Source organism: Gossypium hirsutum, chromosome D04 (assembly GCF_007990345.1).
Source record: "Gossypium hirsutum isolate 1008001.06 chromosome D04, Gossypium_hirsutum_v2.1, whole genome shotgun sequence".
NCBI classification, from domain to species: domain Eukaryota; kingdom Viridiplantae; phylum Streptophyta; class Magnoliopsida; order Malvales; family Malvaceae; genus Gossypium; species Gossypium hirsutum.
Genome location: NC_053440.1, coordinates 3,939,982 through 3,967,352, shown reverse-complemented (window position 1 = coordinate 3,967,352; position 27,371 = coordinate 3,939,982). Strand labels below are relative to the sequence as shown.

The 27,371-nt window shown below is 30.6% G+C and overlaps 2 protein-coding genes and 1 long non-coding RNA gene across 4 annotated transcripts; all 3 read left to right on the top strand.

Annotated features, from left to right (window-relative positions):
* Positions 1–11,419: 11,419 nt before the first annotated feature.
* LOC107961397 (CRIB domain-containing protein RIC4) lies at positions 11,420–13,184 on the top strand. Of its 2 annotated transcripts, none has more exons than XM_016897539.2 (3): positions 11,420–11,687; positions 11,773–11,910; positions 12,414–13,184. In XM_016897539.2, exons 1-3 carry the CDS (start codon positions 11,528–11,530, stop codon positions 12,662–12,664), a joined length of 549 nt encoding a protein of 182 aa, XP_016753028.1. In that variant the 5' UTR covers positions 11,420–11,527; the 3' UTR covers positions 12,665–13,184. The 2 variants fall into 2 exon arrangements, with proteins under 2 accessions (XP_016753028.1, XP_016753029.1); XM_016897540.2 differs by having other exon boundaries at positions 11,421–11,687; positions 11,767–11,910; positions 12,414–13,181.
* Positions 13,185–15,264: 2,080 nt separating this feature from the next.
* On the top strand, positions 15,265–17,841 carry LOC107961396 (uncharacterized). Its single transcript, XR_001701283.2, has 3 exons — positions 15,265–15,357; positions 15,847–15,932; positions 17,572–17,841. It is a non-coding gene; the product is annotated as an uncharacterized lncRNA (long non-coding RNA).
* Positions 17,842–24,887: 7,046 nt separating this feature from the next.
* Positions 24,888–27,371, top strand: LOC107959413 (tyrosine-protein phosphatase DSP3). Its single transcript, XM_016895473.2, has 5 exons — positions 24,888–25,265; positions 25,633–25,726; positions 26,227–26,284; positions 26,387–26,430; positions 26,782–27,371. Exons 1-5 carry the CDS (start codon positions 25,114–25,116, stop codon positions 27,094–27,096), a joined length of 663 nt encoding a protein of 220 aa, XP_016750962.2. The 5' UTR covers positions 24,888–25,113; the 3' UTR covers positions 27,097–27,371.

The following is a 27,371-nucleotide window of genomic DNA, read 5'->3' as shown; positions in this document are numbered from 1 at the left end:
TTATTACTTAGTGTACGGTTTTCGTTTCCCGTGTGCAGGTTAGGTTAAAGTAAGATCCCGAGCATTGATTTCAGCATCCAGATAGAATCTCAAACTCAACATTGTTTGTGAATCTCTTTTGATAGTAAATGGCATGTTCCAAGTTAAGTCATATTTTAGTTGTTTTGAAGTTATATATCTTTTGGGATTTGGTAGCTTTTAGTGTACAATTTGGCCATATGGTTGAAATATGCTTATGAATATTTGCATATTTGCTTTAAATGTTATAAAATTTGGTTGTGATAGTAAGAACTCGATGATCTTAGTATGAATGTACACGTTAAAATGAATGGTACTAAATGGTATGCTTATTGATGATAATATCGCTAGTTTATAATTGATAAGGTATAAGTCAATTGATAATTGAGGTTTTGGTATGCTTTAAATGGATGTTAACTATTGTATTTGTATTGATTTGTTGTTTAATAGATGCACATATGTATATGGGAGTGTAGGTGTTTGTACTGGGAAGATTTACAGGTTTTGGAAATGTACATTTTTGCCAAAAATCAAAGACCTAGTGGTCCTTCTTTGGTATCACGATAGCAAGCCCTGGATATCGCGATACTCAATTTTGAAATCTTTACAATTTGGCCCTCAAGATGGGAAATTTGAATACTATCTTCGATATCGCTATACCAAACCTTAGATATTGCGTTACCCACCTGATGAAATTTGAAGTTTGGATACTGTCTTCAGTGTCGTGATACCAAGCCCTAATATCGGTATACCCACTTTTGAAAATTTTACAGTTCAGTCCTAGTTTGATCTCATGATAGAATTGAGCTTTCGTAAGCTTGTGTAACACCCGATAATAATTGTATATCATATTGAATGCATGTTTTGATTGAATTTAATCATTAACTCATATAAATTGATTATGGTTTACCGTAGTTGCTCCGACAACGAATGTGCCATCTTGTAACTCAGATCTAATGATTTGGTCAGGTATTAGTGTGTTACATTTATTGGTATCAGAGCTATAGGTTTAGTCAATTATCAAACTAAATCAAGCTCAAAATTGAGTCTAGACGTACATGCCAAAGTCGAGTTGGGATTTTGATGTTGATTATAAAATCTCTTTGTTTTATAGCTAAATATGTTTACAGAATCAAAAAACGAAGCTGTAATGATGTTTACAATAGTGGTCGCTTTACTGAAAGTGAAAACAAGATCATATCTAGAGCACCTAGCGTAGATTCAGCTGGTGCTCATCAACCCAAGGCTGCTAAGCATAGACTTGAAGGTCAAAGAGATGAAAATTTGCTTCATATAATACAGAGGCCTTTTAAAGGGTGTCGACTACTCCTATAGCTGTAACTATGCCCAAAGTTCGACGAGCCCCGATTAAAGAGCTACGTAAATACGGTGCCACTAAATTTAGGAGAGTAAAAGAAGTTGGTCCTTTGATAGCTAAGATATGGCTGGAATCTACAAATCGAGTACTACAACAGCTATAATACACTCCCCGTAAATGTGTTACATATGTCGTTTCTTATCTACAAGGAAAAACATGTACGTGGTGGCAGACTATTACCCAACACGTATCCGTTGATTAGATTGATTGAGATTTCTTTCATATTAAATTTTAGAAAAAGTATGTTGGTGAGTTTTATTTGGAGAATAAAAAACAAGAGTTCCTATTACTGAAACAAGGCAAGAGGACAGTGGTTGATTATGAGCGTGAATTTCTGCAATTTAGTAAATACACCTTAGAACTCGTACCATTAAAAGAGGAAAGTTGTAAGTGATTTCTTCGGGGGTTACGAAATGATTTCAAAGTTTAGTTGGCTTCACATAAAATTAACGAGTTTGTTGATCTGACTAAGCGGGCCAAAATGGTGAAGTAGGCCATAGACCTTGATAAGAAATCTGAACCCTCTCTAGCTCTTGGAAAGCTAACGAGGACCTTTAGTTCGCATCCGATACCTAAGAGAACTAAGGAGACTCATAAATCTTAGAGAGTGACCACAAGATTTGTTAGACAAAAAAAAACCTGATATTGTCAGCTGTCTTTATCAGTGGGTAGGGTAAGAGGTCCTATAAGAGATTTTGGGAATAGATTGGTTGACCGAGCATGGAGTTATCTTAGACTGTCGTAAAGAGAATTTCTCTATTCTAAGTCCAAATGGTGAAATCAGGAACGTAAATGACATCAGATTGAGTGGTTCGACTATAACCATTTTGTCAATTTGAGCTAGTAAACTCTTGAATCAAGGCTGCAGAGCTTTTCTAGCATATGTTATTAACTCGAACTTAGATGAAAGTCAGATAAGTAAGATTTGAATCGTGTGTGAGTTTCCTGATGTGATTCTTGAGGAACTATCGGGATTACCCCCGATAGGGAAGTTGAGTTCGCAACTAAGTCTTTTTTGGTATAGCTTTGGTATCAATTGCTTTGTATCGAATGATGCTAACTGAGTTAAAGGAGTTAAAATTGCAATTGTAAGATTTACTAGACCATGGCTTTATACGCCATAGTATATCGCCCTGGGAGCTCCAGTGTTATTTGTCAAGAAAAAAGATGGTTCGATACTACTATGTATAGATTATTGATTGCAGTTGTAAACCAACTAAAAATCTGACTAAGGCAAGTGCCACCTATCAATTAATAATATAGCTATGGTGAGCACAGATATCGTTCCCACAAGAACTAAAAGTACTAGTAATGATCGTCTTTCTATTATTTAATTAAAAAATTGGAGTGATTGATTAAAACTAAAATTAACTAAATTAATTAGCTAAAGAACACGTCAAAGATTAAATCAGGGAAATGAATGATTAACGACCAAGAAGCGAGACAATACCCAGAAAAGAATTCACCTAGATTTCGTCTGTCATTATCAATCTAAATTATGCAATTTCTTCACTTAGTATCTTGATTTGAAAAAATCCCTAAATTATGCTAATATCTCTCTTCAAGACTAAAATTAACGAACTCTAGGTTGATTAATTTAAATTTCTTTCTAATTAAAACCCCTAATATTGTATTAACTCGATTTATGGATTCTCTTATTAGATTTGACTCTAATCCGGTAGATATATATCGTCCTATTTCTAGGATTGTATGCAACTCCATTCAATTATGCTAGATCTATTCTTAAACAGGGTCTATTCCTCCTCTGATTTAAGCACATCAAACTTGGATTAATAATCTAAAAATATCAAACCAAGAATTAAACACACATAATTGAGAACAAGATCCAAGTATTTATTGCGTAAAAATAAAAATCAAATAACAGAATTCATCCTAAGGTTCATCTTCTTAAGTATTTAGAAAATTAGTTCATTATAGCAAATAAAAACATCCAAAGACAGTATAAACACAAGAAATAAAGAAATTCATAATAAACTTCAAAGAAATCAAAATGAGATCTTCAATCTTTATGGAAATCTGCTTCAATGGTATTTTCTGAGTTGTTTTCTTGAGTATTCTATGACGACTCACTCCCCTCTTCTTATTTTGTCATATATAGGTCTTAGAATGCCCGAAAAATCTAAAAAATAGGTTTTCCCATAGGTCTAGAGTGTGTTTCGTGATTTCCACACAGTCTAGCACATGGTCGTATATCTAGCCCGTGTGGAATGACCCAACTCGTGTGGCTCTTGAAACTTGCTCTAAATTTCTAATTTTTGCTCTTTTTTCGCTCCTTTTGCTCCCAAATGCTCTCTTAAGTATAGAAACGTGAATTTAAAGGATTATGAGCATAAAATTTACCATTTTAAATCGAATAATCATTCAAAAATACATTAAGAGTGAGGCTAAAACATGTTACTTTTGGCATTTATCAATTACCGATAGTAGAATATGTTGATGATCAAAAATTATAACGCCCTAAATTTCTTAACTAGGTTTCTGTGAATTCTATCATAAATGAGTATTTGCTTTATGGCTAAGTGTTCTGAATGTGTGTTTGAGATCTTGGGTTCAAGTCCCACTTTTGGCAAATTCTATTATTTTTTCGCCTAGCCTAATCTCTGTTGGGTGGGCTTATATTATATTTTTGGTAAACTCATATTAGAATAAGTTTGTTGGGTCGAGTGAAAAGGTGTTAGCTTGCCCTATGGTCTCGTGTTCGAATCCCCGTACAAGCATGGGTGATATTTTTGTTTTGATAGTCTGATAGAGGTTCGGTGGAGTTGAAAATCTGCGTTAGTGGATGAGTGAGTGGGTAGTTAAGATTGGTTGGAGTGTGAGATCATGCCTTAATTTGGGGGATTTTATTTGAATTTAATTTTTATTTTTTTCTATTTTCTCTCTTCCCAAACTTTGCTTCTAACGTTAGTTCCTTCCTCTCTCTGTAACTTTTCTTTTTCTTTTCGTTTTCCTACAATCCTATCTATAACCTGTGGTCCGTGTTGTTGTATTTCAAAAATTTCGGTGTTCATCATGTGATTCTAGTAAGTGGGGTTTCACTTGTCTGTGGGCTTCAATTTCTGTAAGCTGTTTGAGATTGTTTCTTTCCATTTGAATTTCATTAATGGTGTGAAGTAAGGGGATTTAATCTCTGTGAATGTGCATTGCGTAGGAGAAGACTATGAAGTAGCGATTTGCGCTCCAATGACCTGATTCTTGTTAGAGGTTATTTTTGTCGCCGGTAAGTTCGTGTGTATTGTTCGGGTTATTATTGTCGATTCATAAATTAAATTGCTAAAATGGTGTTTGGTATGCCGTTTCTAGGTTCTGCTGGTTTCAGCATTGCTTTCACATAAAAAATGAGCCAGGTATGTAACAAAAACACGAGAAATCGAGATTTGGCGAAAGTCAAAAAGTGGCCTGTTGACACCACACGGGCGTGTGCCTAGCCGTGTGCGACACACGACCATGTGACGGGCAAGTGTGTGGCCGTGTAGGCCTCACGAGTCAGGCCAATTTGGGCGTGTTGGCTATAGGCCAAGTTGTGTGAGCCACACGGGCTGGGCCAATTTAGGCGTGTGGGCCACACGGACATGTGGCCCAAAAGTCTAAAATTTTCCCTAGGGTCACATAAGTCGTTCTGATCAACTGTGGGCCTTTCGTAGAGTCGGTAAGGGCGAATAAACCCTAATGCATGATACATTCCTAATCTGATAGACTGGTTTGAGTTTAAGAAATTGATATGCATGATTCGTTTGTTTGTAAAAGCATGTATGATATATGTATGTGAGCATGGGAAGCACATTAATTCTGTATATTTGTATCTATTATATGTATCTATTATATTTATCTGTATATGGGGCGGGTTTGGTTTATGTGGAGAAAGTGTTCTGTGAGGCAACATATTACCGATTTATTGGCAACTTGTCTACATACTATTCTGATAAGTGGCGTTTAGACACTATGTGGTGTGTAGGGATGGGTGAGTGTTTTATACCCTCATATAACATGTTGAGATGGACGGAGATGGTGTGTAAAGGATGGGGGTAGGACTCTGTATATCTATATATCTGTGTGTTTTGAAAATTTGATTTTGATATGATCTGACTCTGTTAGGGACTTATGTCTGTTTTTGTTCTGAAATACGTGAAATCTAAATTTTATGCATGTTTGTCTCTTTTAAGTTACACACTGAGTTTATGAAAATTCACATCTGTTGTCTATTCTGTTCAGGTAACCTTCAAGCAAAGGTGGATCGGTGCGACGGAGTCTTAGCGGTGACCACTAGTTCATGAACTGGTTACATTAATAGTTTTATTTTAAATCTGGATTATTTTGAGAGTTTGTAATTTTTGGGACTCTTCGGACTGTTTGATTTAATTTTGGTTTTGGATGTGTTTTTTATATTTTTACAACTTTTAACAAAACGATTTACGAAAACAATGGTTTACACAAATAACTATTTTTTCTGAAATCAAGTTTGGTTTTCAACTATATCGCCTTATAAACATTCGTTGCAACTAATGTTTTACATAAAATGATTATAAATGATAGATTTATTAAAGAGAAAAAATACTAAGTTTTCCGAAAACGTGGGCTCTTTTAGAATAATTAATACGTGGAGTTTTAACGCGAAAGTTGGTTTCAAAACCCTTCTTCATAACATTTCTAGATTCTGCCATAACATCTAGGCTGAGTTTGAAGTGTTTGACATCCCTTACCGCATATCGACGATTTATTTGATCAGCTAAAGGGAGCCTCAATCTTTTCTAAGATTGATTTGAGGTCGGGATATTACCAGTTGAAAGTAAAGGACAGTGACGCACCAAAAATGGTGTTTCATATGTAATACGGTCACTACGAGTTTCTTGTGATGCATTTCGGACTGAAAAACACTCCTGTGGCATTCATGGATCTCAAGAACAACATATTCTAACCCTATTTGGACCAGTTCATAGTGGTATTTATCGATGATATCTTGATATATTCGAAATTGGAAGCTGAACATGATAAGCATCTCAGAATTATTTTGCAAGTTTTGCCAGAAAAGTAACTTTACGGGAAGCTCAGTAAGTGTGAGTTCTTATTATTCGAGGTTTTATTTTTGGGACGATATTTTGGTAGAAAGAATTCGTGTTGACCGAAAAAAGATAGAAGTTATCCTCCAGTAGAAATCAACGAAAAATGTTTCAGAGATTCAGAGCTCATTGGTTTGGCTGGTTATTACAAAATATTTGTGAAAGGGTTTTCCAAGGTAATTATTGAATTTATGAGGTTGTTACAAAATAATGCACTGTTTATTTAGAATGATCAATGTTAGAAAAGTTTCAAAAAGTTGAAAGCGATGTTGATTTAGGCATCGATCTTAACCATGCTTGGATCAAGGAAAGATTTTGTGGTTTATAGCAATGTTTCGTTGAATCTTTTGGTGTGTTTTAATGTAAAATGGTAGGGTAATTGCGTATGCATTGTAACATGTTGTTTTTCAGTGGTGTTGAAAACAGTGATTTTAGGACGTCGATTTTAATGAGTGAGTTTGTAAATATTATCATTTAATAATTATGAGTCAAATATAGTATTATATTGATTTTGATCTGATAGAATTTCTAATTTGGCGATTAGTTATAGTACAAGTGGTGTGACCTTAAAGTCAGTGGTTTTCGAAAATGAGGTATCAGGACCTCGTTTATGTAAACCAAGTCCGTGAATGTTTTTATTAAATATTTACAGAGCTTTTATATAGGTGAATTGAATTTTGTTCCAAAAATTTTAATGATCAAATGGTTAATTTAGGTATAAGGACTAAATCGTAAAACCCTAAAAGTTAATCGCATTTCAATTTTAGGTATTGAATGGTTTAATTAGCGAATATGCAAGGATTTAAGTGGCAATTAGACCACTTTTAAATGGGATATATGGTTAGTGGGTGATTTTTAATTCAAATATATTAGTTATGATAATAAATTAATAATAAAAGGTAAATAAACATAAAACAAAAATAATCATCTTCCATTTTCTTCTTCTGACCGAAATTACACCAGTGTTAAGTGAAGGAGAAAGCTTCAAACTATTGGAAATATTCGGCTCTTGTATGGTAAGCTTTTCAAAGCTTGTTTTTCATAAATTTTATGTTTTCAATATCATTGTAGCTTAATTTAGCTAATTTGGGTATTAAATCATAAAAAATTTTAAAGTTTTTTATAATTAACATTGATGAATTTAGATGCTTTTGATACAAAATGGTAGATTTGAAAGCCAAGAGATGTTTAAAGACTATTTTGTTAGGTGATTTTTGTTAGTTTTGCATTTATGGACTAAAATAAAAAGTTGATAAAAGTAGCATGAAATTTCTATAAATATAGATTTTAGAGGGTTGTAGAAGGGTATAATTGAAAACGAAATGAATAACAAGGTTCAATTGTGCAAGTGATAGTTGTTTCAGTTTAAGGGACTAAATTGATAAAAAGTAAATCTTTAGGGAAATAATTAACAATAAATAAAAGATTTTGTATATATGAAATGAGATGATTAAAAGTGTTTGGAACTAATAATTGGAAATAAATTACTGTATAGATCGAGAACCAATAGATAATCAAGGAAAATGAAAAATTATAGATTAATCCTTAACACTCCTGCTTTTGACGTTGGACTTAGTAAGTTCATACAATATAAATAAGTTTAATTTGCTATTGAATTATATTTGAATGTTTATTAATGCTTTATTGAAAGTTTGGATTGGTTAAGCAACATTACTCGAATTGGAATTAGACTTAATCATAATGAAATAGTACGAAATTGGAAGTGTTCAGACTAAATCCTAATGAACTTAGTAAAAGTCTTGTATACGAGGTTATAGGTTGATGCCCGATGATTCCGAGCTCCAACATTTGTTGTGGATTCGAAGATACATGTGACACAGGTTTAACTCGGACGAGAAACTTGATGTCGTTTTATAGGTTTAGCCCAGACGAGTAACCTTACATGTATATTAAGCCCTAACTAGGCTATTTGTTGTGTAGGTTTAGCCCAGATGGGTAACCTGACACTAGTGTTTATGATTAGCTCGGACGAGCATTTGACATTATTTCACCTGTGTACCAAGTTTTTTTATGATGTTTCATTAGGTAAAAATAAAATGTGGAAAAATGTGGAACTATGAAATTGATATTGGCAAAAGGTGAACATGATATGGATATGAGATGCAATTGACTAGTGCTTGATTTATGGTTATTTGAGATTATATGTATGATTATGATTCAAAGATCTTACCTTTTTGATGATGTTGTATTATGCCTCGCTAGGGGTAATTGTCTTGCACATTGAATTTATATGTGATAAGTAATTAAGGTAAGTAAATTGTTTATATTGTAAGAGTTTACTAAGTATTTATAATACTTACCCATGTTACTACTTTCTCTGTAGATTTTGGACATCCGAAATGTGTCGATCGGATTAGCGAGAAGCACACACCTATCATTTCCTGATTCAATAGACTTTTAAATGTTCAAGCTTGGTTATTTGTGGTATGCACATTAGATGGTTAAACTTGTGCAAGTTGATGAATGTGTTTTGGCATGGTTGTCTTGTATTGATAATAATGAATGCCTTAAATTTCGTAATCGAATCTATGTTCCCAATATTAATGATTTAAAAGAGTTAACCTTTCGCGAAACTTATGATAGCCCTTTTGCTATGCATCCTAGTGGTGCGAAAGTGTGTCGTGACCTACGAATCACTCTCTCCTCAACCCTCACTTACATACAAGTTAAATCACTCTAAGAATACCTAGACAACAGAGTGCTATAATACAAAGCAAGTATAAGAAGAAACTAATGTGACAACTCAAAACAAAAGCACTCAAGGAGCATCGAACCAACCTATTTATAGGTAACAATCGGACAACATTTTAACCAAATACAACACATTTTAAAATCACGCATTTATCCATAATTTGAATTTTAAAAGCAGCCCTTCAATCCCATGCAATTCAAAATGAACTTAATCTCCAAGTAAGACCAAGCAAAACATGATAGGGATAGAGTTTGCTTCCCATACAACACTCATTTTCCTTCTCCCATTCGAAGATAATTCTACCAACAAAGAAACAAATATTTTGAATTTAAATCCCTTTGAAAATTTAAAAAAAAATGAATTATATATATATGTTTAGATTTGACTGGGGTGATGTTGGGTGAAGCAAATGAGAATGCATGTTATAAATGTTTGTGTTTTTTAACTATGGTAATTGGTATTGTACTAGTATTGGTCATACCTGTGAATACGTATTGTTTTATACGTATTGCGGTGTGTTTCGACTCATTTTGACCAGTACCAATTTGTACATGTTGGTATAACATTTTTTAATTTCAAAATTTATTTTTTTATCTTAAATAATTTTTTATAATTTAGATTTAAGTTTAAACTATAATTATTAAATTAAGTTAATTAAGTGACTAATCCCCCACGTTCTGTAGGTCGATTAAGGGAGTAGACGCTGGCCATGAGTTAATTAAGTTATTGAATCCAAATGACAATTTTAAAACTTATATTTGTATATAGATATATTTATATGCATGTAATTGAGATATATTTGCATATTATAGTTTATTAAGAAATTAAAAATATATAAGACTATAAATATATATGTGAAAACATGAAATGATACATCGAAACACACTGGTAAAAGTACCAAGACAAAAACGGTATGCTAAGTATATTTTGTTTTGAAGGTGGAGTGAATCAAGAGAAAAGAATTCTTTTATTCTTTTTAATGAATATAGGATTTTGAAAATTTCAAGTTTTACCCCTAATGAAAGCATAGATTTTCTCAAATCCAAATCCAAATTATCTGAATTTCCTAACAGGCAGATGCAGCTAAACATTAGAAAAGCGCCGCTAAAAACCTGTTTTGGTGTATTGTCCATCCAACCGCTGCATATATAGTTTACTTTAAAGTCAAAAATATTTTGCAATTGCAGCAACCTAAAGACTTCTCCTCACACTTTACTTCAAGCTTTACCTTAGACTTGCTTTTCAGCAAATTATAACCCATTTTTGGGGTTTCAGGAAACCATTTTCTTTGGGGGCAAATTTTGCTTCTATGGTGCCCATGTGTTGTTGGTTGCACAAAGATCTCCACTTCCTTTTGTTTTTCTAATCTTGCATAGAAATAGCTCAAGTAGCACTCCCTATGTAAATAACTATTAAATCATTGTTATATTAATAGAACTTAAACAAAGTAGAAAACAAGACATAAAGAGAGTATAAAGATGCCCCACCATAAAATATCAACTCTAAATTATTTGGGCTACAAAATATAAAATAAAAGACTCTTAATTGTGAAATTCTCAACAAATTTGACTAATATTTTATCCTTTTTTCCTCCCAATTTCCAATCCTCAATCATTTTATTCTTCTTTAAAATCAAGGAAACACCAATTGGGTGCCCATCACCAAGAGCTTGGTGTTTCCAACACAGAAAGATCGCTTGTGATGTACTACTGGAAAGGATGAGTTCAATTTAAGTAAACAAATTATTAAAAAGAATATAAAGTTTGAGGTAGAAATATTAACAATGGAAAACAAATACACATAAGCAGAAGAAAAAAAGAAAAGAAATGGTAGCTTATTGTATAAGAGAGGCAAGTGAAGGCAGTCGGAGCCCACTTTGGATACTTAGCACAGTAAAAAAGTTTTCTAGGGAAGGTGACAGAAAGTTAGATGGAAGTGGGGCTTGTTAATCATAAATATAGAAATTTAAACTACTTTTAGCAGAGTCTATGTGAAGAAAGAAAAACATAGCTTGGGTTTGGCCTATTTTTAAGGCTTGACACAATTGTAATCTTGTTAATGTCAATTACTACACGTCCAAATATACCCATCAGATCAGTTGGTATAGTTTAATGCCTCTCTTTTTCTGTACCAAACTAAACTCAAATGTATGTTGACCTTGTTTCATACAGAAGAATAATTGTGACTTGATAACAAAGCCATATCCACCCAATATAACAAACCAATTACACATCCAATAGTTGCATTTCCTTCAACAACAACCGGCTGGTTTCTTTGGGGTTCTCACTTTTTCACTCGCTCAAGCCATTATTCTATTTTTCTCCCATCTATACCGCAGAAATGAGAGACAAAATGGAAAAGCTTGTTATTCTTCCCTTCTCGGTTGGTTGTGTCTCTGATTCAAGCGTGGCTGTTGCAGCACAGCGGCACCACCACCACCACCAGCCTAGGAGATCAAAGCCTCCTCCTGCTGCTGCTGACACCAATTCAAATGCAAAAAGTCTCTTTCTTTAATCCCTTTCCTTGTTATTTGGTTTCTCTTTTTTTCGGGTTTTGAATTTGATTGGTGGACTTTGTAGGAACAGAAAAGGAAGACGAAGACAGTTTATCGAGTGAAAACATGAAGTACTCATTGAAGTTACTGCCTCTTCCAAAGCCTGACATATCAACTGGGTTTAATAGGCTCGTCACCAAGAGTTTCAAGACATTATCTCAGTTATTTGGTAAGTTTATAGATAATAATTAATGTCTCAGTTGCTGTCGCCTTTCTTCTGACGTTAAAGACCAAACAAGTAGTGCTGATTTGCTTATAATTTCCAGGCCAGCATCTAATGGATATTCCATGATGAAATTAAAAAAGTGTCACTTTCAACAAATATATTTTATAACCTGACGAATACTGAAGTAGTAATTAGATACCTTCAAAATTCTATACCATAATTGCTGATGTTTTAGCTAGCTGCTAGCCTTAGTAGTCCAAGGTTTAAACGTTGTATAACTTAAAGCTCACATGGTAAATTTAACACCATTCCTAATATCTGAAAACTTCATCAATAATAAACTTAAAGCTTAGCTGGTTTTGTTCATGAAACTATCCTTAATTAAGGGGTGGGGTGAGTGACATCTAGTCTAGCTATCTCCATCAATTTATGACTCTCTTTGCACCAAAAAAACAGCATAATAATTACAATTAGTACTCATATTTATTGCTGTTATGAGTTTTCAGCCTACAAAGACGAGATAGTAGAGTCGGAAAATGAAATGGAAATCGGATTCCCGACAGATGTAAAGCATGTGACACACATAGGATTGGATGGATCGGCATCTACCAGCCCCAGCAATGGCAGCTGGGACAATCGTCTCTCTCTTCATGACTTGTTCACTTTCCCCAGCAGTACTGCTCCTTCGGGACAGTGTGAACTCCCCATGGAAACACACCCAGAAGCAGCTTCACCCTTCGTTCAAGCTCATAATTAAGACTGGTGAAACAGGATTGCCTTCACCAGGGTGTTGCACTACTAGCTGATGATGATAAGTTGGTATATTTAAATGTCAGAAAATGGTTAAACTTGTAATGGAATTCTCTCTCTCTCTCTCTCTCTCTCTCTCTCTCTCTCTCTCTCTCCCCTTGTTTGTTTTGTAGTTTTTGCAAAGTTCTGTGGTGGGTGTATAAATTTCACTAGTAAAATGTTTCATGGTTTTGTAATTAATCTACAGTGTTAGAAAATATACATCCATGGAAATTAGTATATTTTCTTGGAGTTAACATTCAATCTTTAAGGATTCTTAAATTTTGTGGGAATTAGCCATATTTGAATGGTAATATACATTAGATAGTTTCATAACATTGCAAGTGTTGCACAACATGTGGGTGTTAAGGTGATCAATTTTGATTATTTTGTTACAAGAATAGAAACTAGATTAGTGGTAATAAGTCATGTGAATGATTCCTTAATTAAGGATAACTATTGAGTTGGGTTATTGTAATATGGGAAATAATGTTTAGTCAACTTCTCCGATTTAAGAGATACATTTTGAGCATTATTTATTTATAATTTTTGGTAAATAAGAGAAGGCATCGTATTGCCTTAGATCCATTTATTCTTATATAAGGAACACCAAATTTATCTTCTAAAAGTAATTTCCTAACATGGAATGTAGGAGCATCAAGAAAATGTAGATTAACATGAGTAGATGGACATGTTCCGGCTATCCAATCAGCAACCATGTTTTCTTCCCCGTTCACAAACTGGAATTTAACAGATTCAAAATGTCGAGATACTTCCTTTATTCGCCTGACGAGAGTCATCGATGGCGTACTTCCCAAACAATCTCTAATCATTTCCACTGCCAACATACAATCAGTTTCAATAATCGCCTTATTGTATTCTCTAATCCGAATTATTTCTAGGCATTCCTAACGAATTGCTCTACCAATACATTTTAATCCGATCGAGTTCAAAATTTAACAAGGTGATGATTTGAACAAATATTTAGTAAATGAATTTTCATTAGTAGTACAAGAACTCTGGATAAATTTTAACCTAATTTTTAATATAAATTATTCAATCTCATTTGTTTATTAAAATAAAATACTAACTATTACCTTTTATTTTAATCAATAAAGTTGAAGTAAAATTTATTGATTATTTTTATTTTGAGCTTTTGTTAGTATATTATCAACTATTTTTAATTTAATATTTTAGAAATATAATATCATTAAAATAATTTGCTTTAAGAAATCATTTATCTTCAAATGGGTGATTAAAAAATCATTCTTTTCGTTGTAGCTATTAGTGATAACAAGTTTAAAGGATCAAAATTCACTTTAATAATGATGATTCAACATATTGTAGATGTTTTAACAAAAATGACTCTCTTGAATGGTGAAGCTTTGCAGACGTTTGAGGATTTCCTATGGAGACTAAAGAGATCCTAAATGAAGAAAACACTATTGACAATTTATTCATGAACACTTCTATGTAATCGTTTATTTATTTTACCAAAAAAAATCATTCTTTTAATCATTTAAATAAATGATTACAATTTAAAATTAAATTATATCAATTATTACATAAATTAGCATATATATTGGAAAAGATTATATATGTATATAAAAAAGGAAAGATCATATTACAGAAAATCGTAATTCGATATATTTGCTATTTTAAAAAATATTCAAAAGTAAAATTGAAAAGATTGTCGATTGAGTCTTACCTTGACGGGTATGGACATTATTATCAATATAGAAAGACGTGAATTCGAGCACGCTAAAGCGTATTATTCTCCTATTTATAAATTGAGAAGAGATTATTAATAGTTGTAGACATTCTCAAAATTGAAAATATCTTATGCATATAATCATAATACTTATCATATATCTAATATATTGATAGCAAGGTTTTTCTTTAAAATTGGAAATTTTATTTTGATGTCAAAAAAAAATGTGGGTAATCAATTTATAATAAAAAAAAGTCAATAAAATTATGGTGTAATTTCTGAATGAGTGATGGTTACTATATTATTTATTTTCATACAAAAATTTAGAGCTAAAACTCAATCGGTGATATTTTATTATCAAAAAAATAAAATAATTTTATTTTCAATTATTAGATTTCACGCTAGCCTTAATTTTTATAGTATTTTTATGCTTCTTAAAATAAAATTGTAATAGCCCGATTTTTGACCCTAATCGGAACAGTGGTTTCGGGACCACAAATCTGAGTCTGAAAAATATTTTTTATATTTTTCTTTTTGTTTTTCTATGTTTATTATGTGTGAATTTATATGTGTGAAAGTTTTGTGAATTAATTTTATTGTTTGAGTGCTTAATTTGAGAATAGGGCTTAATCGCGTAAAATAAAAAAATTAGTGGTTAATTATGAAAGAGCCTAATTGTTGTTGTCTTTGTATTTTGGAGGTTCTATGATGCAATTAGTCCACTATATAAGTTAGTGGATGGTAATAGTCAAGAATGACCTTATATTATATGTTATATATATATTAGTAAAGGTTAAATTAGTAAAATAATAATAAATTAGTATAATGATAACTAAATAAAACAAAAGCATGTAAATGGCCATTATCATCTTGGTTGTTGCCGAAAATACAAAGAAAAAAAGAAAAGAGAAAAAGGGTTCTAGGGTTCGGCACTTGCATTGGCTAATTAGGTATGTGTTTTTCATTTATTTTAGATAATTTTTATATTTTTGTGATTGTTGCTTAGCACTCTATCTAGCCCATGCCTCAATTTTGAAATTTGATGATGATTTTAAGTTATGCTATTGATGCTCTTGTAAGTTTTGTGATGATAATTGATGAAAAATGTAAGATATTTGTTGGATTGACATGTTTTGTTTTTGAATTTTTGGTGAAATTGAGTAATTAGAGTTAAATTGTGAAAATAAATTTTTGAGAGACTAAAATGCTAAATAAATGAAAAATATGGACTTGTATGGACACTAGGAAAATTCGGCCCTTAAGGAGTGTAGTCAAATTTTGTGTATTTTGTGTTTTGAGCAAAAAAGATTAAATTGTAAAAAGATTAAATTGTAAAAAGTGTAAATGTTAGGGGAAAAATAATAATTTACCCATTTATGTGTTTTTGGATTAAATTGAATGTAATTATATTTAAACTAACTTATTTTGAATATAATTAGATCAAGAACCAAAGAAATCGGAGTTGGATCGGGGAAAAACTAAAATAGTCGATTAATCGTCTGGTTTCGACTTTTCACCGTCCGAGGTAAGTCTATTAGCTATTTAATGTCATAAAATCAATATATAGGTATGTATATGTGCTGTATTTTGATGAATTATAATTTAAAATATGTTGGTTGAAATAATTAAAAGTATGAGTGAATTATATGCATTATTGTTACATGTTCGAATCATAGGTATATACTTATATAGTCATTTGAATTTAGTTAAAGTATGAAGGTATATAAGGATATACAATTAGAAATGTTATCTAATTTAGTTGGAGTATAAAAGTTTTATATTTTTATATGTACAAGTTTTGAATTTATACATGTATATACAAGTATAAAGTATTGGTTTAATAAAAGGTATATATATATATATAGGTGTGTGTGTCCTTAAGATTCGAAAATAAACATAGGTTTATATTGGTATAAAACTTTGTATTGGGTCTATAATATGCAAATATACATCTATATGTCCTTGTATTCAATTTAGATATGCCATTTATACAAGTTTATATGAGGTTCAACTATGCAAATATGCACATATATATATGTTCTGTAATGAGTTTAAGTATGAAATTTATATATGTATAAGGGAGGTTCGATTATGTATGTATATTCATGTAAAAATTCTTGAATGGAATTGAAGATATGTAATTATTAGTTTGGAATATCATAAGGTGTTCGATGCATGATATTAGGTAGTAGGCTTTAATGTATTAAGTTATATATATATGTTCGGATGTATAATTAAGTTATTGAGTTGAATTTGATGTCTGAACTTTATATACCTATGTGGATTAGAGATATAGTTTATAAATTATTGAGTTGATTTTTTATGTGGATAATATATACAAATATGAGATACAACTTTTGTGAATTGAGATTTTAGGCTCAATGCCTATCAGGTTTATTGTCGGTGAAACATTTTAGACTTTAAGTCTAGCAGGCTTGATGCAGGTGAAACATTTTAGACTTTATGTCTAGCAGGCTTGACGCCAGTGAAACATTTCAAACTTTATGTCTAGCAGGCTAAGTGCCAGTGTATTGAATCAGGCTTTAAGCCTAGCAGGTTTTGTGCTGGTGAATCTGTTCATATTATGAGTTTACATGTATCGGATATGTATATGATTTAGTCATATGGATTTAAAGAATATGTATATATATTTGGTCATTGTGTTTGATGAGCATATAAACATTCGTTTATATGTATTTGATGAGAATGAATATTTATATATATATATATTCAATTTTATGAAATTGTTAGGTATATTCGCATTCAAATAGATGTATGTGAGAAATCTATAAATGCATTTTGGTAAGTATAAATGTACTTGGTTATATTCATTTGATGTGTGTGTATATATATATATATATTCGGTTATAAAATTTGTTAAGTATATAAATATGCGTTCGGTTACACATATATGAAGTGTATATGCATTTGGTTTTAGGTATTTGATAATGATGTATGCATTTGTTTATATGTAAATGATATATAAAAGTATTCGGTTGTAAGTTTTTTATGAGTATTTAAATATACAATATGTAGTATTTGCGATTTCAATAAGTTTAATTATGAATTTATATAATTCTTCTTTTATATATATTTTAGTTATGTTATAGACTTACTAAGCTATGTAAGCTTACTTTGTTTGTTTACGTCTATCTGTTTTATAGATGAAAAAAAAATCAAGCTTCAAGCTCAGGGATCGTCAGCAAGTTCATCACCCTATCTATTATCTCGGTATTTAAAATATTTAAATTCTAACTATGGCATGCACAGACTAGATAAATGTTTTGAAGGTCGTACTTTGTTGTATTGTATATGAATATAATAGCCATACTAAAATGGTTTATTTCCTTATGGATTAGCTAGTTTGTAATGTCTTTACTAGTTGGATTATAATGTCTTTGTTTATTAAAAATGGTTAGAAGAGAAGTTTAATATTTTGCATATTTAATATTAGACTAAGTTTATTATATTTAAATAATATATATAATGTGTATGTATTGATTTTGAGATGGTTGTGTTTTGTTCAGTAATGCCTCGTAACCCTAATTCGGCGACGGATACAGGTTAGGTGTGTTACAAAAATGGTAAGTTTATTTCATTAGTAGAGCTTGTTTTAGGCACTTGGTTGAGACAAAAATGAGAAAAAAAAAAAGGTTAAATTGGAGCCAAAGTCGTGACACCAATGCCTTTATCGTTGGACTTCAACAAAATTCACATAAGAGTGAATTGCCTTCGAAGTTGCAACATCAAAATTCACACAAATTTATAATTGATAAGGGAAAATATATAATTAAATAATTAAATTTTCATTTAATTTAAATTGAATAGATAATTTTTTAATTTTATATTTATCTAATTAACATTTTTAATATAAAATATTTTATCCATTGAATTTATTTAATTTAAATTTGAAAATATTAACTTATATAAATGTTTTATCCAATATTTGAATAAATTACGGTAAATAAATTAAAATTTATCCAATATTTAATTTAAATTTGAAAATGTTAATATTGCCCTTTTTGTAGCTTGTAGAAAATAATTTGTTTTAGATTTTATTTAATAAGGAATATAGGTGAAGCGGTAATGAATTTGTATTCTAATATTAATATTATTGAATGTGTGTTCGATTATTGAAAATTTTAATTGTTTTATTTAAAGACTATATAAAAGTATGAAAAAGAAAAAAGTGTCATCGTAATAATATTAATTATTATTTAAAAGAAGGGATATTTTTGTAATTTCATAATTAAGTTGGTGACTCGATTAAGTATTTAAATAATAGTATAAATATATATATGACATCTTGAATAAAAGTAATTATATTTTTTGAAAAAAATAATATTTGGGGGCTTAAACAAGTTTAGGTTAATCGTTTACAATTATAATAAACAAAAATGAACCCACATTTCAAGTCGAGTGGAGTTTGGACAACCACGTATAAATTTAATATCGCGTATAAGTTGAGCTCAAACCCAATTCAGCCTAGAACAAAACACCTCTATACTTATGGATGCAAGTAATTTTCGTAACTTTTAAATGAAAAAATTTAAATATACTAATATAGTCCACTCATGTTTCGCGTTGGGTTGATTATTTGTTTGTGTCAAATTATAGAGTAAAAATTTGGAGATTAAAAATGTACTCTAAGTAAGGTTTTTAAAACGGGACCGCTAGTCAAATTGGTCAAGCCACTAGTTTGTATGGTTAGATCAAAAAAATCATTAGACAAATAATTGAAAATTTTAAAAATGTTTTTAAAAATAAAAATTGGTTCAATCAATTTTTTTCCCTGGTTCAACTGGTCTGTTTCGGCTCGCAAGTGAACTAGTCTAATGCCTCTCTCCTAATCGATACCCCGATTGGTTCGATTCGATTTAAATAACCATGACTTTAGGTTTTTACACTTCGTACATTCGGAATTTAGTCCAACCACTTTTATTTTCAAGAATTTAATGCCTCTACTTTTTGGACTAAAAAATTTGATTTCAAATTATATATGACTATGTAATGTTTTAATTGAAAAATTGACCATATTAACTATTTAGACTAATTAATAACATTATAAAAATATAGGGACTAAAATTTAAAGTATAAAACAATATTAGAATTTCAATTTTTGGTTCATTGGTTAAGGGTATTTACCTTATATTTATATTGCGAGACCGAATCGTAAGAATTATCTATAATGATGTGTGTATGGTACTAGTTCATTTCTCTAGTATGAGTAAGTTGTACAAGAAAAAAACAACACTAGATTATATTTCACGAGTAAAAGAACAAATTTTATATTAATAATATATTTTAAAAAAGAACTATATAATACTTAAATAATGGGTAAAGTGGCAAAGTATTTATGTAAAAAAAATTATTAATCTCAAGTTCAATTCCTAGACATATTTTTATAAGTAGTGAATTTTACGAGTTTTTTTTTTTTTTGGTACAATGTGAAGGAAAAACTCCTAACTAGGCTAAATGAGTCCAAGTCATTCCAGGATAATCATCATGCAATAATTAAATAATTTCATCTGGTGGTTGCATACATATTAGCTTGCCTAACGGTTTTGAGGATGTCATTTACGCCAATCCTTCAGCTACCTTGTTACCCTCCCTAAACACATGTTTAATGAAACACCCTTAACCTGTATCCGTCGCCGGATTAAGGTTACGAGGCATTAACGGACATAACACAACTCAGAACAGATGTTCATTAGAATTCAAGAATTCAAACAATTCACATGCTATTAGTTTAACTCAAAATGTACCTGAACTTAACTACTCATTTATTCATATACACATATTCGGTCAGCCGTTAAAATTATAATACTTTAAATTCTAATCCCAAAAATTTTCATTTTAACATTATTATCTTTACTTTAAATATATATATAAAATATTATTTAAGAGCTTTAAAACATACATTATTATATATTATCAACTAGCACAAATGAATATACTATTATAGCCATTTTAAAAGAAACATAAGCGGACTATGCAATTTACATGTCAACTATACTCATACTCATAATTAGTTTAATACCAAATTATACATGATTTTCAATTTCACATAATCCAATATACATATGCAAATTACTAATTTATTTCATAACATTTTGTTAATGTAAACACCTTTTCATGAACTAAATTTAACAACCATTTCATCTAAAACATGCTAAACCTTTTACCTATATGCCATAACCGAATTCATATAGTACCAAATTCAAAACATGTTACATGTATAGGACATATTTGACTAATACCAACTTATTTATTATAACCCAGACACATTCAAACTAAATGTCATTCAACCTCATGTACATTCGGCCAAATAACTAACTCCGTAGCCGAATCAACAAATTCAAAAACAAGACATATGCATTACATATATTTATATATCATAAGCTTAAACCAAAATCAAATATGCCTAAGTATAAGCTTGGTTTTAAACCACTAGTACAAAACATATGAATTGAAAACAAACTCAACCGCAAGGAAATAAGCCACATTCGCATGGTTATTAATTACAAATACAAAATTTTAAAATACAACATTCAAAATATCATCCAGCCTATACATGCCATAAGTTGAGTTCAAACATTTAAATACCGAAACAGTAGATAGAGTGATGAACTTTGCTAACGATCCCCGAGCTTGAAGTTTGATTTAAAAGTCTATAAAATAGAGAAACGTAAGCTTATAAAGCTTAGTAAGTCTTTTGGCATAACAAAAATATATAAGAATCATATAATTCCTTAAGTAAATTTATTAAAACTGTAAGTACCACATATAATTATTATCTAAACATTTATTAACCTTAGAACATTTTCAATACATCTAATAAACATTATATAAACTTTTGAATTAAAACTACTATAGCATAAGGCCAAATATTTATTTGACAAATACATATATATACCTATCAATATCACTTTTATATACAATCAATCAATATACTTACCTCAACATCGAATAGGATATATCATAATACATACCTGTTTATTTAAATTTTTTTACAATCCATTTGATATTACATTGACAATAAACATAAACTTTCTAAATACATATATTGAACAAATTCAGCGGCACGTAGCCTGCTAGGCTTGAAGCCTGATTCAATACACCGGCATTAAACCTGCTAGACTTAAGGTCTGAAATATTTCACCGGCATTAAGTCTGCTAGACGTAAAGTCTGAAATATTTCACCGGCATTAAGCATGCTAGACGTAAAGTCTAAAAATCTCATATACAAAGATGATCTTTCGTATAATTCTTTATGATTACCTAAGTCTTACTCAATAACTGTATCTCCGTAAAAATTTAATTATATTAAATTCTCCATAGCAAACACACATTCGAACATATATGTACAATTCACAACTTTAACTTCAGCTCAAGGAATTTGTAACTAATATTCGAACCATATATGTATATAAAATTCATACATTAAATTCAGCTCAAGAACTTGAATATATATTCGAACCACACACATATATATATATGAAATTCATAATATTAAGTTCAGCTCAATAAACTTGTATCATACATTCGAACTTTAACCATGTAAATTCTACTATTAGTTTCATTTCCTTGAGCTTAAAGCATACCATAGCTAATATACATGTAAGTTATACCACTAATTTGAATCTAACTAATTCAATTCATATGTTCTGCTAACACATATGAAAATCACAAAGTTCTATTCGATTTATATACTATTAATTCCAGCTTATTAAATATATGATAGATATATATATTCTGATTTAATAACATTAAATTGCTAATAGACTTACGTCGATGATGTAAAACGGAACGGAACAGCTAGTCGACTACTTTAGTTTTCCCCCAATCCAAATTCAAATTTCTCTTTTCTTGATCTAAACATATTTAAATTAAACTTATTCAACCATATTTTCACTCAATTTAGTTCAAAAACACTTAAATGGGCAAATTACCATTTTGCTCCTAACATTTACACTTTTCACAATTTAGTCCAAATTACACAAAACACAAAACATTCAAATTTTGACTAGACTATGCTTAGGCCGAATCTTTATTATACTCATACAAGTCCATGCATTTCATTTATTTTGCATTTTAGTCCTCCAAAATTTTATTTTCACAATTTAAACCTAATTACTCAAATTCATCAAAAAAATCCCAAGATAAAACATGTTAATCTAACACATATTTTCATATTTCATATTTCATTATCAAACATAAAAAATCACAAGCTATCATCAATGGAAAAACACAAATCATCATAAATTTCAAAAATTCAAGCATGGGTCTTGTAGTACTCGAAGCAACGATCACAAAAACGTAAAAATCATCAAAAACCGAAACCAAAACATACCTTAATCAAGCTAAGTAAATGCCGAAACCTAAGAAGCCATGGATGGTTTCTTCCTTTTCAACATTCGGCTAACAGAGATGAATGCTTTCATCTTTTTATGACTTATTTGATTATAATGTTATAATTTACCTAATTACTAAATTAACCTTATAATAATAATATATAACATATACCTTAAGGTTAGTTTTGTCAAATGTCGCCCACTATCCTTCTTTTAGTCTTATTGCATCATAAATCCTCCCATTTAAAAAGACAACAACAATTAGGCGTTTTTATATTTAACCCCTAAATTTTTATTTTACGCGATTAAATCCTTTTTATTAAATCGGCACTCAAACAATAAAAATTAAAACACGAAAATTTCATGGATATAAATTCACACATAATAAACACACAAAATAATATTAAAATATTTTTTCGACTCAAATTTGTGGTCCCGAAACCACTATGTCCGATTAGGGTCGAAATCAGGCTGTTACATTTAATATGGATCATCCAATCAAGTTGTAAGAGATCTTTTATAGCTCGTAGCACCGTTGAGTGATGTTCAGTTGAATTTGTTTGAACCAACTAAATTGCTTCAATACTATCCATCTCAAGCACCAAATTTAATCCCTAAATTCCATGCTAATTGAAGGCCGTCAAGAGTACCCCATAGCTCCGCATTGATAATAGAGCAACAACCAATATTTTTTGAAAAGCAGAAGAGAATGAAAAGAAAAAAGAAAAAAAAGGAAAGTTAAAAGAATATAAAAGAAAAAAATTAAATTGCTTAAAACGAAAAAATATGGGGACCAATTATATAATTTAACTTAAAATTTTTGTTTGAAATGATGATTTAATGTGTCTCGTCAGCTTACTATTATACCGTTAACGATAATTAACGACTTAATAACTAAAATGTTACAACATGTTAGCGTAAGTGACAAATGTAATATTTCAAACATAAGTGACTAAAATATAACCTAAGATAAACAAAAATAATTATTTTATTAGTTTACCAAAAGCACATTATAAATTCTTAACATTATCTGTGGAATTAAAAAACTCAAAATATTAAATCCAAGACAAAACTTCCATTTCCTAAAAAGTAAAAACTACTTTTATCTTTAAAAAATACAACTGTTAAAGTATTTTCATTATCAAAATTAAAAACATTATGGTTAAAATATGTCTTAATTTTTACAAATTTAGAATTTAATCTTTTTTACTTTTATTTTTAGGAGTTTAATTTTTTTATTTTTTATATTTCAAAATTCAAGTTTAATTTTTAAATTTATTGATGTGATATTTTAAAATAAAAAATCTCAATAGTAATATAACTAAAAAATTGACATTATAATCACTTTTAGAAGTTTTTGTCACTATTGTAATACGCTTTTTAGTCTTGCTTTTACAAGTGATTTTAGAGTTGATTTTGTCATCATTCTTTCTAATTTGGTGGATGTTTAGTTCTTTTACCGATTTATGCTCGCTGCTTTGGATCATCTGGGGTTGATTTTCTCGTTGTATTTAGTGTTTGCAAATCACTTCTGATATGTTATGCTTGAGTTATGACAGAGTCAATTGTCTAAAACTGAAGCTTTTGTTATGTTGATGGAGCTTGTCTTTCCGAGCTTATAACGAGTATTTGTTTTTTTTTTCCGAATTGTATAATTTCTCATTAAAAAAATTGACATTATGATGAAAATAAATTTAATAAACTAGTTATCATAATATTAACAATTAAACTTAAATTTAAAAATTTAAAAAATTTAAAAATTTAAAATTTAAATTTACGAAACATATTTAAAAAAAAATTTATTTATCTTAAAAAATATAAGTTAATAGTTTTAATTCACAGAATGTGACTAGTCGTCCCCTTGCAAATCTAATCACTTTCGTCATCTATAAGAAGCCTTCATTTCCACTTTTACCCCTAATAGATACCTTTCGGTCGAATTATTAAATAAAAAACACGATGGAAGAAGACTTTCATTTCCACTTTTAGCCCTAATCTTCACCTTTCGGTCAAAATATTAAAGTAAAATAAAACTGGTCAAACACGGCACCCGGGCCCAAGGGAGCAAATTAAACGCTTCTGGAAAAAGGAAGTTTCGTTAAGGAAGAATCAGAATCCTAACCAACAAGCCAATACGGTGTCGTTCACAGCCTCTAAAAAAGAAACCTCCTATTTATAACCAACCCCTCCATCCATAACCATAACCTCATGTTCGTTTCGTTGTTGGCTTTTTTCGTCTCTGCACTTTTTTTTTTCTTTATCCATCCTTTATATATATACTTCTGTTTCTTTTGATTTGCTCAACAGAAGGAAACAAAAAAAAAAAAAGGAGAGAGAGAGGTGAGAGAAGAGATGGGGTTCATTGTCGAAGGAGATGAGAGTGGCGACGTCGTTCTGGAGCCGCCACCTAATTTTTCGATGGTGGAAGAAGGCATTTTCAGATCTAGTTTCCCTCGACCCTGCAATTTCGCCTTCTTAAAAACCCTAAATCTTCGATCCATCATGTATGTTCTTTTTTTTTTTAATAATTAATAGAAGTTCTATTTCGTCCGGTTGCTTTAATGAATCGAATTTCTTATATGTCGCATTGATGATGTTTTCTTTTCTTACTATTATCACTTCTTGCATGTTCATGTTTACTGCTATATTTTGTTTTTAAAAGTAAGTTCTTCTGGTTATTTTTAGCTTTTTTTTTTCTTTTTGCCTGCTTGGTTGCTATGAAAAGAAAAATTAGACAATAAAAGGGATAAAAGAAGGCAGCTTGGAAGGATTAAAACGTATCATTTTTCCTGACGTAGCGCGTTATTTTTAGTGTTCTGAAATATAATCAAAATTAAAATTTGAATGTATATGGCATTTTTATGAGCACAGATACTTGTGCCCAGAACCCTATCCTGAGGAAAATTTGGAGTTCCTTCGATCGCATAATATCCGGCTTTTCCAGTTCGGGATCGAGGGGAAAACGGTATTTTTGCCTACGCTTACTTTCTCTGCTTTTACCGCAATTTAGAGAGCTTTTCATATGTTGATCAATGCTAGTATATAATTGTCGAATTTGAGTTGTTTGCTCTTGTAATAGATAAAATTGAATCCATTGCCAGTCTAATACTGCTTTGTTTCAAACAAATCTCGTGGACTAATATCAAAATTTCATAAGATTTTTGGGTCAGTGATTGGTGAAAGATTAAGTTCCGAGTTGCTCTACACTACATATTGAAATTTGGTCGAAGTTATCATTTGTTTAGTTCTTGAACTTATTCGGACCTTCTGGTCAAGATGAATTTTGTGCAATATGGATAAATCATAAATGAATCTAGAAAGTCAAATATAACTTATCTTAAAATTGAAAATAATTTCATCAAGTGTGTACATGTATTTCTATCCTTAGCTGTATCTTTTGACTGCTAATAGCAAAATTGATTTTGGTTCTGTTTCGGCTTACATTATTGTTTATATTCCTTTCAGGAGCCTTCTCTTGCTTCACTCAAGGATGCCATTAGAGGGGCTCTCAAGATCTTAATTGGTACTGAATTCATAAACCATGGAAGTTATGTGTTTTTATTTCTTTTACCAGCATGTTTTAACTTGATGGATATCTAACATGTTTTTATCATCTTGTTTGCAGATGTGAGAAATCATCCTGTTTTGATCCATTGCAAACGTGGAAAGGTAATAGTCCAAATTCAGCTATTAAATGTTAGCTTTGCTTGTGGAACTGAATTAATAAAGGTGTTGATTTTTGGCATTTGTGCGGGTTTACTTAGCTGATAAGATATTACTATATTTGATCAGTTCTGAATGAAATGGAAGCCATATGGAAAAATCTATATGGCTTTTTTGGTGGGTTTTGTTGAGAGAAAAGATTAGTTTTATTTGCATATATTGGGAACTCATTTGGCACTTAGCTTTCAGGCCATAACTACTTCCTTGGATTTAATACTGAAATTCTTGGTTCTATTTCCTACGAAATGAGTTCTGACTTTTTCTTTTTTCTTAAAAATAAATAAATAAATGATGCAGCATCGCACGGGTTGCCTTGTTGGTTGCTTGAGGAAATTGCAGAATTGGTGCTTGTCATCAGTGTTTGAGGAGTACCAACATTTTGCAGGCATGAAATCCAGGAGTGCTGATTTGAGATTTATAGAAACATTTGACATCGTATGCCTCACGCAGTGTCTTCACAGCATCATATATCAGTACCAAGGATATGGTTCGAAAAAGAGGCGGTTGCTTTACGGTGAAGAGTGTACAGAAACCCCAAATAACTTCGATATGAATGAAGAATCGGCACATAACATTAACGGAAGGAATTCACACTTCTCTTTAATGGTTTGAGAAAGTTTTTTTTTTTCTCTTAAAATCAAGTTTTGCAATTGCCTTATATATATATATATAAACCCATTGTGAAAAGATACCTTAGTTATCTTGGAGTACAACATTTTCCCTTTGTGATAGTAGCTTCTATTTTATTGTACATAGGAGGAGAAGCATTTCTGCAAATCTTGATTTAGGTTCTGTACAGCTATTACTCTAGCATAAGATCAAGTTTGCATTAATTGAAATTATTCACCCAAAGAAACATCAATGAAGATATTGCTCTCTCTCTCAAA

Bases quoted from the DNA above. Each gene is read 5' to 3' on its own strand.
- LOC107961397 (XM_016897540.2), top strand. From the start codon at position 11,528: ATGAGAGACAAAATGGAAAAGCTTGTTATTCTTCCCTTCTCGGTTGGT. The intron at 11,688-11,766 runs GTCTCTTTCTTT...TGGACTTTGTAG, and splicing joins CACCAATTCAAATGCAAAAA to GAACAGAAAAGGAAGACGAA. The intron at 11,911-12,413 runs GTAAGTTTATAG...ATGAGTTTTCAG, and splicing joins GACATTATCTCAGTTATTTG to CCTACAAAGACGAGATAGTA.
- LOC107959413 (XM_016895473.2), top strand. From the start codon at position 25,114: ATGGGGTTCATTGTCGAAGGAGATGAGAGTGGCGACGTCGTTCTGGAG. The intron at 25,727-26,226 runs GTATTTTTGCCT...TATTCCTTTCAG, and splicing joins TCGGGATCGAGGGGAAAACG to GAGCCTTCTCTTGCTTCACT. The intron at 26,285-26,386 runs GTACTGAATTCA...TCTTGTTTGCAG, and splicing joins GGCTCTCAAGATCTTAATTG to ATGTGAGAAATCATCCTGTT.